Source organism: Bolinopsis microptera, chromosome 6 (assembly GCF_026151205.1).
Source record: "Bolinopsis microptera isolate Bmic1 chromosome 6, MBARI_Bmic_1.0, whole genome shotgun sequence".
Classification (NCBI taxonomy): domain Eukaryota; kingdom Metazoa; phylum Ctenophora; class Tentaculata; order Lobata; family Bolinopsidae; genus Bolinopsis; species Bolinopsis microptera.
Genome location: NC_087077.1, coordinates 8,466,259 through 8,478,759, shown reverse-complemented (window position 1 = coordinate 8,478,759; position 12,501 = coordinate 8,466,259). Strand labels below are relative to the sequence as shown.

At 36.6% G+C, this 12,501-nt stretch overlaps 3 protein-coding genes across 3 annotated transcripts in view; all 3 read right to left on the bottom strand.

Annotated features, from left to right (window-relative positions):
- Window positions 1–12,501, bottom strand: part of LOC134816912 (mucin-2-like) — a 765,431-nt gene that overhangs the window by 382,957 nt on the left and 369,973 nt on the right. The window lies entirely within an intron of this gene.
- Window positions 91–3,889, bottom strand: LOC134816796 (rab proteins geranylgeranyltransferase component A 1-like). The gene is made up of 4 exons (XM_063825790.1): window positions 3,802–3,889; window positions 1,404–3,477; window positions 1,048–1,176; window positions 91–890 (listed from the first exon to the last, which is right to left on the bottom strand). Exons 1-2 carry the CDS (start codon window positions 3,887–3,889, stop codon window positions 1,856–1,858), a joined length of 1,710 nt encoding a protein of 569 aa, XP_063681860.1. The 3' UTR covers window positions 91–890; window positions 1,048–1,176; window positions 1,404–1,855.
- Window positions 11,227–12,433, bottom strand: LOC134817363 (JNK1/MAPK8-associated membrane protein-like). Its single transcript, XM_063826498.1, has 4 exons — window positions 12,069–12,433; window positions 11,767–11,877; window positions 11,493–11,588; window positions 11,227–11,321 (listed from the first exon to the last, which is right to left on the bottom strand). The coding sequence occupies exons 1-4, from the start codon at window positions 12,187–12,189 to the stop codon at window positions 11,227–11,229; spliced, it is 423 nt and encodes a 140-aa protein (XP_063682568.1). The 5' UTR covers window positions 12,190–12,433.

Below are 12,501 nucleotides of genomic sequence, written 5' to 3'. Positions count from 1 at the left end.
TTCTTCTAGTATTAGTTTTTTTTAATTAAATTATCTTAGTTTCATACATCAATATTCAATATCAAACGAAAATAAGTATGAATCGTTTTTGTAAACCAGTTTGTAAACGTGTCAAAAATATTTAAAACTAAGATAAATACATGAACTGGGCCACATCTGAGTTCAATAAACAAAGTTCAATACAAAATAAATTAAAAAACAAAAACAAAAGTTCTTACTCGCTATAAATAAATTAAACTAATTTGTTCAAATACGAATCGTAAGTTGTGTTATAAAAAGGTTAAGCTTGATCTGTGGGTCACTAACACTAACTTACTTTACGAAACATCGTCCAATAAAACTTCTTCGGGTATCCGCGAACTCTCATCGACTATTATAATATTTGGAGCGCTTAGAGATTTATTTAAGATTATTTCTGAAGTCCGTTCACTAATATCCTCCTTTAAATCTGAGGTTAACAAACTTTCAGTCTCATCTAGTTCAACTGTTGATTGAGTCTCTGGGGTCTGCGCATCTTCATTAACAACTGATTCAGAGATATGAACATTTTTATCGAGAACTGATTCAGAGATATAAACATTTTCATCGAGAACTGATTCTAAAGTCGTAACATTCTCACTATCAATTGACTCAAAAATCTGCTCAATTCCCCCTTTTTGATCGTCTAACACTTCCAACCCTTCATCATCGTGTTTTAACACATCTTCAAGCTCAGTAAGTCCGGCTCGATACGACAAGGTCGCTAACCAGCCGTACTTGTCTATCTTCGCCCAAACCTCTTCAGGAGCCCGTACATTCTGTTTGTCGTAGTCATCTGCCCACTCCTTAACTTCTTTTTGGATTTCTTCAAGTGATCTTTTAGGGGTCACCTCTTTCCTGTATCGAGCTGCCTAAAAAACGAAGCTATTGAAAGACTTAACATTTTTTTAGTGTCAAACCATACTTTAAACTGTTTTCAACAAACTATCTTTTCAAATATTCAAAGAGAAAAAATGGCTGATTAATTTCTATTATAATTCGGAGTTCCATGCTCCAAACTTGACTAACATGTTCTACGATCTCGGAGCGTGGTCTGATGCGAAAAACAGGTTTTCCATCCATAGGATTGCCTTCTAGATCCGCGGGAAGTTCCAGCTCCGCACCAAAAAGAGGGTAGTCACCGTAGAGTTTGTGAATCTGAAATAAAATGCTATGAATGACTGTTCAATATAATAGGACAGGTTGATTTTCAAACATTGACATTTACAGCGCTTAAAAATAGACAGGTGGTCGATATTGATTCTCACTGATATCTGATACATGCTGCATTCTGACAACACGTTAAATAGAATACTGTATGAATATTACAATTATCATTATTAAATTACTAATTAAAGTTCTAATTAAAGTTCTAATCAACTTACCGTAAGTGCACCGCATGCTGCTCCCAAAGCTATAGGAAGCCCCAATTTGAACATCTACCTACGATGGTATAAGCCAATTACTCAAAAGAAAATCTCAAAACATGCATCATGTAATGTAAAACATGTAAATCCGGTACATAATATGTTAATCTGTCTTTGCTAATATATCAACTCTTAAGAATGATACTAAGTCAGTTAAAATGCAAATTCTAATGTTTATGTATGAAAAACAAATTCGACAAACGCACTAGTACAATTATTTCACATAACACTGAATAAATCTTAAATTACCAGATAAAAATATAATTTCAAAAACCAAAGTTCACGCAATAATCCAGTCACGATAAATGCTAAATAAGCTCAAGAATCCAGTCAAACCCGATCAAACACAAAAAATTTCAATTTAAAACTTATCGCAGGTTTTAATAATGATAACTATCAGCAATGGGATTTTAGGACGAAACATCTTCCCCTTTTAGTTCATCAGTAGCAGTTTTATCTATATCGTCCACTATCTTCTCAGAAATTTCAGTCATATCTTCCTGCTGTTCACTTGGAGCCTCTTTCTCGACAACTTCACTCTCGTCCTCTTCCGGCCATTTAATATCTTCCGGATTTGGAGCTGCCGGCAAAAACTCCTCTTCTGGATACATCAAATGGAACGATGTTTTAGCTTCTTCTATACTTTCACTATAACCAGCATTGTAGGTAGGAAACGAAGTTCTTATCATATTATTATCAAGACTAGGCTCCACACTCCTTCCCTCCGCAGACATCCTCGTAGTGAAGAACAGTTTGTAAAGAACGTGAGTACTGCAAGTAATCTGATCAACCACCGCCTCCAGATCAGATCTAGGAAGGTCAGCATCCCCTCCGGGGGTGGTTAAATGTACCATGTACATATCCTCCGCAGGCAGCATGCTCCTCGGTCCGAACTCGAAGCCAGAGACGGCTCTGTCGTTTCCCATCTTACCGGAGAGGATGTGAATGAGTGAAATGTCGTCTTGCTCGCCTACTTTTAGTTTGGGTTTTATGGAAGAGTCCGTGAGGTACACAGCGTGAGATACGGATATCAGTCCTTCAGGGGAGCCTTCTGTTGAGTCTGAGGAATAATTAGGGGACACGACACAATACTGTCCCTTTATACTCTGACCTGTTTGCAAAGTCACCCCGCAAAATACTCCCGATTCGTCAAATTTGAGTTCTGAAGGTGAAATGTCCAAAACGTAAATACTGCCAAACACGGCGCTGAATCTAGCAAAAGCTTGAGGGAGTTCTCCTGCTCCGTATATAGGACAGATAAATGGCATGCTTCCGTATACTCCTACATTCTTCAAATAATGCTTAATGGATCGTATTGCGTCGTGAGCGGATACCTTATCTTTATTTGATACCACCAAAGAGGCCTGGACTAAGCTGATCAAACTATCGGTTAATTTAAAATATTTATACAATTCCAAGTCTTCTTTCTTATCCCACTCTTGGAATTCCTCGCTCTCCACGTCCACTTGAAGGGCGAATGTCACAAATTTCATCATGATCCGTTTTTCTAAAACCTTCAAATGTTTACAGTTAAAAACTTGCTCCCGATTACAAGGCGCCTGAATCAGCTCACTCTCGTGATGCACAAAACTCCGGTTAACAGCCTTGAATTCCAGGTATCGGGAACAATTTGAACTCCGGAGTAGCTCGACCATGTGACCAGCGCTGTAACACAGTTTTGGTGTTATGTCAATGTTCACTCGCCGTTTGGATTTCTGGAACTTTTCCGATGTCCATTGTGGTTTTTGAGGGATTGTTTCTGCCTCTGACTCTGCTGTGGCGCCGTCTTCTTTTTCTTTGTTCGGCTCAGAAACCTCTAAATCAGCTGATTTTTCTACATCTGATTCTTTTTTCACCTGATCCAAAGGCATCTCGATATAATCAAGGTTCTGCATGAAATGTTTGTACTTGAAATTATCCCCACTGAGGCAAGGAGGGCCATCTTTAACGAAATTCTCCAGACCGGAGAGGGTAAATGAAGACCATTGTTCCCCATAGAATCTGTTGATGTCAAGGTGGAGGACAGTTTTCCCTGAAATTTATTACATACTATAAAAATTGAGCTGAGACGGAGAGAGGGCTTGAAGAAATATGAAACAGTAATAAGTCATGTGGCAGCAATTAAAGTAATTGGGTAAAATTAAACTAAAACAGTTTTTAGAAAATATACTTAAAATGGTCTTAAGTGTCGACTTTAATTTACAACACGATGTGTATTAAACTGGTAATTAAATAGAACTAAGTGTAACTGAGAATGACCCCCCCCCCCCCCCCCCCGGGAATTAAATAGAACTAAATATAACTGAGAATGACCCCCTCACCCCCGCCCCTGCGAATTAAAAACCAGCCCACTTACCAATCCTGGAGCATGCTGCTGCGATTATACACTCTGTAATCCCGGTGCCAATCACTATCACATCATACTCCGTCGGAGTGATTTCCATCCTAGAGAGACATTTCATTAAGTCACATGTTATTGTTACATATCTTTATCTTTGACAAACTACTGTTCTGTGTATTCTTCAGATTGGGGATTTTGTTTATGTTGGAAAAGCATAATTCATAATTAACTTTTAAACTTGAGGGGTTTATTTTAAAGGGTCAGGGCAAAACTTTGTATTTTGAAATTCCAGGAAAATTTCAATAAATAAAATATTTTTTAGAAATTTACCTTTATTTGGAACGGGGGTGTTCAATTTCCCGAAAAAAAAGTTTTTGGGGCCACAATTTTTTAAAACAAAACAAAATTTTTAATCCCCAAATAAAACCAAAAATTGAGGGGTTACGGAAATGGTAAAAATTTATTTAATCAAACTATCCACGCGCACAAACCCATAAGTATTTTTTGTTCATATCACAATTTGGAAATCACACAAAATGGGAAAATCCCTAATTTTATGCGGGGAAGGAACCCCGATTTAGTTGGGAAAATTTTAATTAATTAGTAAGGGATTTTTATTTTTTTATGTTTGTGCCAGAAATTTTACACCATTTTTTTTCAAAAAAATCCCATGGTTTTTTTAATTCGCCAAAACCCCTTCTGGGGAAGGGAAAAAACTAAAAAATCAAATTTAAAAAAAAGTTTCGAGAAACATTTTTCGGTTTCAAGGTTGGCCAAAAACAAAAATTTAAAAAAATTCAGCCCCCGGGGGATAACTGTTATTTTCGTTGATTTTCCGGAAACGGACTATCTAAAAGGGTTTTTTTTGGGTGGAACAAAATTCAGGGAAGCCGGAACGGCAAAAAGTTCAAAGTTTTTTGATTTTTTTCGAGTTTTAAACTGTACCTTCAGAAAGCTAATTTTAAAAAAAGGAATTGGCCATCCAAAAAAAAACGGGAATTTTGGAGGGGACGGGGGGTTTATAATGGGGATCCTTGTGGCATCTGGCGGGGGCATTTTTAAATCTTAAAGGTAATAACAAATAATTAAAAATCTAAAACAAATTTAAACTTAAAAAAATCAAACCCCAAAAAAAAAAAAACTACTACAAAATACAAAAAAAACGGGGGGGGGCACTAACCCCAATGGACGTCAAACAAAATAAAACGGGGGGGGGGGATCAAACAAAACAACCCCTCACAACCCCTGGGGCCTTGGGGGGCCCCCCTCCTGAAAAATCACCCCCTGGGGGGGTTTTCATACTCCTGGAACAATTAAGGTAGGAAAAAGAAAAAAAACGGACAGAGTTTAACTACTACGTAAGAATAATAGGGTGGGGAGGGAGGTGAGGAGGAGGTCCCGGGGGTAGGACCGAAGGTTGTGTGGGGGTGAAAAATGGAGGGGGACGAGAAGGGCAGAAGACAATGGGGGAGGGAACTGGAAACCTGCTAAAGGACCAAAAATAAACCAGGAGAGATGGGGAGTAAGGGGGTTGAAGGGGGGGAGAAGGGGAGGGGTGGGAGGAGCTAGGCTAAACTTTAAATAACAGGGGGAAAGAGGAAACCAACCACTGATATGTGGGGTTTTGGACAAAAAAAAGGGGGGAATTTACAAGGTTGGACACTTTATAGGTTGGGTGAAGATTGAAGAGAGAATAAAACCCAGTGAAACCCCTCGGGGGGGCGGGGAAACTTGGCTAGGGAACTGTGAGAAGGAGGGGAAACCGGATATGGAAGAGGTAGGAAACGAAAACCGGGAAAAGGGGAAGCCGAAAGCATTAAAAGTTTTATTCCTTTTTTGTGTTTATGTAAGTTTTTGTGTTCTTTTTTTCCTTTAAAATTAAAACCATAGGGAAAATCTGATTTAAAGGGGCCCAAAAATAACAGTTTTGGGACAGTTTGGGAAATGGAAAGAAGAAGCATTTCATTCCCTTGTCCCTATGCTTTGTCTCCTTGGGCTTTTTGGGCGAATTAGACGGACGCACCCCCCCAAAAACAATAAAAACAAGAATAAAAAGATTAAAAATTACGAAATTCGCTAACCAGGTAATCTTCAGCAGTAATTAGTTATGAATTGACCATAAGTAAACAACCAACTTGGAGTATTTCGAAAGTTGTATGGTTTTGGGAATTTAGGAATTAGCAGCCCTAGTTGAAAGGCCATTTCCGATAACCGGTTTCTATTACAGTTTGATTTTTCGAAAAAAAACTTTTGCCAATTTAGATGTCCTTTGTTTCCTTTCACTTTACCTTATTTTGTTCAGGTTACGACACTTTTTTAATTTTTCTTCTGAAAACAACCAAAAAGGCATTTTTAACAAAAATAATTCCTTACATGTTTCTAAAAACTTCTGTTTCCAGTTCATTTTTCCAAAAATCTGAAGAAAAATCAACCCACTTAAAAAAAAGGGGGTTAATTTTTACCAATTTTGAATTTTAAAACAAATTGGGTTCCCCCCAATTTCCCGCTTTTTTTTGAAGTAAAAAATAAACAAATGTAAAATTGAAAAATTAAATAAATGTAATAATGTTCAAATTAAGTAATTCTTTCCCAATTTTGATATTCACAAAAAATTGTTTAAATTTGCATTCGATTTGGTTTTAAAAATTGGGCCCCATAGTTTCTAAAGCCCAAAATTTTGTTTTTATAATACCCCCCTTTTAAAACCATTTTACCGAAGTTGTGATTTTATTCGAAAAAAAAAACATTTTCCGCAAATTTTTTCCATGTTTTTGGACCCCCAGGAAATTTTAATCCCAACAAACTTTAAACCAATTTAAAATACATTTTTTTTACTGGGACAACAAAGTGGAAATATCCAAAACATTGTCTTTTTAAAATTCCCAAGGAAGGATGCATATCTTCCAGCTTTAATCATATAAAAGTGGTATTTCATTGACTAAACCTTTGGAATCGTGAAAAACAAAAGTTAAGCCCTTTCCGGTTTAGCGGAATAAATTTTTCGTGTCCACATGGGCCCAACCCTTAAAAGTTTTGGTTACAATATCGACAACGCTAAAAAACATCTTTTTTTCTTTCCAAAATTTAAAAATTTTGTTGAACCAAAAATTTCTTTTTTTCCCCAGTAGCGCCAACTCCTCCAGCTTTGTATCTCTTTAAGGGTCGATGAAAGGGAATTTGGACACCAACTTGGAAAAAAACTCATTGAATCTGAAAATGGGTTGAAAAGGGTTTCCCGGGAAATTTTGGGGTCCCCCCCCCCAAAAAATTTCCGTTTCCATTTTAATTACAAAACTGTCCCGAAACCTTGGAAATGAAAAATCGACTTTAAGGGGAAAATTTAATTATTTAAACCAGAATAATTTTTTAAAAGAATTTTTTTAAAAAAAGGGATTCCAACTTTTATATAGTTTTAACCAATTTAAAACAAATCCATAAAAATTAAGGCTAAGGGTCCAAAAATGGGACTTGGTAGGGAGTTTTTCTTGGGAAAAAGGTGGAATTAGATTTTTCCCCCGTTCTCCAAAGAATTTTTCTTAAAATTTACAACCCATCCAAAATTCATCCAACAATTTTTCCTTACGGGGAACAATTTGAAAACTCAAACTAGCATTTTCTTTTTTACATTAGGACAACTTAAGGTTTTTCAAATAATTATTAAAGCAAAACTAATATTTTATTTTAAGAAAAGGGATGAGTTTGGAAGGGAAATGCACTATGAAATAAACCCAACTCAAGTCCAACAAGCCCCATCAAAAAAGTGTTCCGAGAGGGATTCCAGGGAACCTGGTAAATTTTCTCCGCGGAGAGTCAGATCTTGTTCCCGCAAACCAAAAATTTTTGCGGCTTTGAAGCTTGGAATAAACAAAATGTTCCTTGAAAACATGGAAAAATTTAACCCTGAAAATTTGGGATATTCCAATTAGCTTCACAATTTTCCCGACGAACCTGCTCCAACCATCGTAACCAGCCAAAATTTCAAACACGGGGCTATTTTTAAAAAATTTTTGAAAATTTTTTTGAAAGTTTTTTCCCTTTAGGCTACTCAACATAAATTCCAAATTTTTTCGCTAAATCCACCACTCCCCTTCGATAAAATTTTGGTCATGTAATCATCCGGGACCTTTTGAAAGATAAGGGATCACGAACGGGGGTATACAAATGCCGACTCTTTTAGTTCCATTTTAATGGGGTTGGAAAATTTTCCAGCAACCGGTAACCAAAATTTTCGGCCACAGAAAAATTTGGGACCAGTTTCCTGGAGGGGGATAGAATTTGAATTTAAAGCCGAAGGAAGGTCTTCCTAAATCTTGGAAAAATTTTTAAGAAATCAATTTTTGAACCGCCATGAATTGTATTGTAAGTTTCCAAAAATAACTTTTTTTTAAAAATTTTTTCGTTTACTAAAAGTCCGTTATCTCGGACTTATTTATAGTAAAACCCCATGGGGTAACCCTTTTCTATAGAAAGGCCTAAGTGGAAGGGCTAAGTAATCGCATAACACACACTGTAACAAGTTCAAAAAGGAACGATGCAAAGTATGAAAGGAAAAAAATGTAATAGTCGTTATCCGGTTTACACGAACTGATTTAACTAGGAACTTAAAAGAACATGACACGCTGAAACTTAATCTCTTCACATATTCTAATATTTTATATTACTGTCATTTTTTAATGTAGCAGCGGTCGACACAGCATGACAGCATAATATACAAAACGCCGCGTTATAAATAGATTATAATACTGACATTGTATTTTATGTAATATAATCAAATGTAAAATTTAAAATATGTAAATAATATAAATAATGATCAAATTAAGTTAATACTATTCCAATTTAGAGTATGTTCTCGACAATACGTTTATTGTTTTCCACAATTTTGTGATTCAATTGCAGCCCATATGTTTTGATATACCACGTGTGCTATTTTACACACGAAGTTGCTGGTTTGTATTCGAAAAACAAAAACAGTTCGCAACTTTTAGCCATGTCCTTTGTTGACACAGGAAATGAATCCCAACAAACTTTACCATTTTTGTATTCAGGTCTACTGGACCAACAAAGTGGAACTATCCTATCGTCTGAATCATAACATTCCAAAAGAAGATGCATATCTTCAGCTTTAACCTCACTATGAAAGTGTATTTCATCTGAGTAATCATTTGGATCAGTAGAAAGAACAAAGTTAGCGCCGTCTTTAGCTGGCACTGATTTTATGACGTATCCACATCCCCCAGGTTTAGAACAATTTGGTACAATATCAAACCCGCTGAAAAACAGTAACTTTGTTTCTTTCTCAAATAGGGAGAAAATTTTGTTGAACGAAAGTTGTTCTTCCAAACTGGCAACTTCCCAACTTGTTTCTTTGAGAGTCGATGCGAAAAGGAATGAACACCATACAATTGGACCAAAAAACTCGTTCATATCTGAATAATAGGTTGCGAAGGTTCCAGCAATTCTTTCCCAATTTCGTTCCATTCTTATTTCACAAACTTGTTTCAGAAACCCTGATGAACATTTGACTTTCAAATTCTTATTGGCCCTCATCCAAGTCAATAATCCCTCAAAGAACATCCAAAGATTTGCAACTTTATCCGATCTACCCAACCAATCTACAACTTCATCAAAATTAAGACTACAGTCCAAAGAATGGAACACGTTCGGTATGAGTTTACAGTTGGCGCCAAAAATGGTGGAAGTAGATTTTCCTGCCTTCGTAAACAATTTTCTGTGAAGTTGGAGCACCCAACGCAAATTTTCATCCCCACAAACTTTTTCAAGAGCATCGAACATTTTCCAACATTCACAATTTTCTTCTTTCAAAAGGAAAAATCAAGTTCCCCAAAAAACAAAATAATGGGATTTTTAAAAATTTAATGCCATTTTTTAAGGGGCTTTGAAAAGCACGGGCCGAAAAACTCATAAAATAATTTTGGGCCAAAGGATAACAAGAAGTTTTAAAAACCCCGAATCTTTCCCCTGGGATTAATCTTTGTTTAAAACCTTTTTGGAGATTTCTTGGAAAACAAAAATTTTTTGGGGGGGGGGGGTGGGGGGGGGGGGGGGGGGGGGGGTTTTGGGGGGGGGGGGGGGGGGGGGGGGGGGGGGGGGCCCGGGGGGGGGGGGGGGGGGGGGGGGGGGGGGGGGGGGGGGGGGGGGGGGGGGGTTTGGGGGGGGGGGGGGGGGGGGGGGGGGGGGGGGGGGGGGGGGGGGGGGGTTGGAATCCAAAAAGGGAAAAATTTTCCCGGGAAAAAGGGGAAAATTGACCCCTTATTTTTTTTAGAACGGTTTCCCCTTTTTAACCTTTAAATTAAAAATTACTTTTTTTTCATTTTTTAATTTAAGGGTTTTAAAACAAAACTGTTTCTTTTAAAAGTTATATTTTTTAACAAAAATCGGAAAACAAAATTTTTCCCCTTAAGTTATTTTAAGTAGGTAAAAAATAAAAAAGGGCTAATAAATCTAAAATCGAAACCAGCCGCTTCACAAAAAGCTTTAAAATGGAAAAACAGGAAATTTTCCATTGGTAACAACTGAGAAAAACAAAATAAAAACAAAAACCAAATTTTTCCGCTATTTAAAAATTTTTTCATTTTTTAAAAGAGAAGGGGGGGTTTAAAAATTTTAACCCCTTTTTTAAAAGGAAAAATTTTTTATAGTATTTACGGGAATTCGATCCTGAGGAACCGGGGGTACCCCAAAAAAAGTCAATTGTTTTTCGAAAAAAATTTTTAAATTTTCGAAAACACTTTCTCTTTCTCCCCCGGACCCTTTAAAATACCGGAAAAAAGGGGGGGGAAATTTTAAAATTTTTTAAACGGGGGGGTTTTCCAAATTTCAGGATTTTCATTCGAAAAAATGGAACTTTCATTCTGGAAACCGCGGTTTTTTTTTAGTTTTTATTTCAAAAAATTTTTTAAATTTTCGAAATTCCCCCCCGGGGGCTAAAAAAACAGAAATCGACCCCAAAAACCCCTTTCAAACCCCCCCGAAAAGGATTGAAAAACGATTTTTTCGGGGGTTGAAAAAGATGGAAATAAAATTTCATTCAAATTTTTTTCTTTAGATTTTTTTTTCTCAAATTTTAAAATTTTAAAACCCTTAAAATAAAATTTTTTTTTTAAAATTTCTCGGTTCTAAAGGGTTAAAAAACATGGCAAAAAATTTTAAAGCTTTATGGAGCCTTAAAATTTAAAACTATAATACCTCCCATTTTCTTTTCCCCCCCGGGGGGGAACTAAAAATTCGTTTTATGAATCAAAGGGTTCGCCATGAAGAAAAACCATTAAAGTATCAAGCTTAAGAAAAAGGAAAAATTAAAACATCTTGTTAAATTTTCCCCAACAAACTTGCTACGGGGTTTTTTTTTAAAAAAATTAAAGGGTTTTTTCCTTTAAAATCAAAATACCCTTTTTTTTTTGTTAAAATTCAATAACAACTTTAAAGGAAGTGTGGGATGCATCCTGTGGGGTTTTGAAAGACGGAATACCAGTCTAAGAAGGAGGTTACACCGCAGCCATACAAGTTTAACTTTCCTGAAACAGGGAATAGATTTGTGAATAAAACTTTAAAAATTGTAATATAACGGAAGGGTTTGCAACGATTCTTATGTTCGAAACCCAAGAATATCCCATTCTGAACAGCTTCACAAAGTCAAAACATGATTAAAAGAAAAGTATGTGTTATAAAAGTAGCAGGTAGCTCACCATGAGGGTCTGATAAAATTAGAGTTAAGAAAGCAGCTAATATGGTCTCTAGGAGCGCTACACCGATCCACTTCGTTGTACTTTTCACGTCACACTCTGGAAAAATACTTGTTAACTTTTCTGCGAACGACTCGTTAAACGAGATAGGTTAGCAAGTTCCACCGACGCCAAAAGTCAAGTTACAAGACTTTTGAAACACCCAGTATATTGCTGAAGGTCCTGTAGGGCAGTAAAAGCAACAGGTTTTTTTACCTGTATTTGATTTTTGAATTACCTCCGCAAGCTTTTTCAAGGAATCTAGTCAGAGATTCCATGTGAAAGTACACAACGACCAGAACCATAAATCCCAGGTACAACCACTCATAAGTCACTGGATCGTTCAAACCTGGAAATATCCATGTTTTAACTGGCAAACCAACTATTAAAACATTTAAAATCAACGACCTAAAAATCTTACTAGTCTAGAGATAACAACAGGTATGGACCATTGCAGCAATTAAAGTTTATACAGCAAATCAAAATGTTAGACTGCAATAAAAAATTTATTCCCAGAAACTTTATAAAATAGTAACTCACAAGGTTGGCATATCTCAGTGGCCACATCGACCCTCATACCACGAGGACACGCAGTACACACCCCCTCATAGAGACCACAATACCGACCAGGACACTTCATCTCGGGGAGCAGGGCTGACATTCTGGTCAGGTGCTCTATCGAGTAACTATTCCAGAAACTGGTCACTTTGTTTTCGCTCTAGCTCAGGTTCTTCTCCTATTGCCAAGTCTTCCCGTCAAAAGGGACTGGTTTGGCATTCAAAGAAGAGAAGTATGACTAGTTTGTTGTTTTGAGTTGTTGTTTAGCTTCTTTGTTGTTTTCTCTTGATACTGATCGTGTGTATCAAGGTAGTGAGATCCTGCTGTCGAGATGTAGCCTTTACATAACAGCTAGAGAATATGACTGATTAAAGTTAGGCAATTTGAATGATTTGTGACTGACTATATAAAATAT

Bases quoted from the DNA above. Each gene is read 5' to 3' on its own strand.
- LOC134816796 (XM_063825790.1), bottom strand. From the start codon at position 3,889: ATGGAAATCACTCCGACGGAGTATGATGTGATAGTGATTGGCACCGGG. The intron at 3,478-3,801 runs GTAAGTGGGCTG...AATAAATTTCAG, and splicing joins AGCAGCATGCTCCAGGATTG to GGAAAACTGTCCTCCACCTT.
- LOC134817363 (XM_063826498.1), bottom strand. From the start codon at position 12,189: ATGTCAGCCCTGCTCCCCGAGATGAAGTGTCCTGGTCGGTATTGTGGT. The intron at 11,589-11,766 runs GTAATTCAAAAA...GTATTTTTCCAG, and splicing joins CCTTGAAAAAGCTTGCGGAG to AGTGTGACGTGAAAAGTACA. The intron at 11,322-11,492 runs GTGAGCTACCTG...TCCCTGTTTCAG, and splicing joins AATTTTATCAGACCCTCATG to GAAAGTTAAACTTGTATGGC.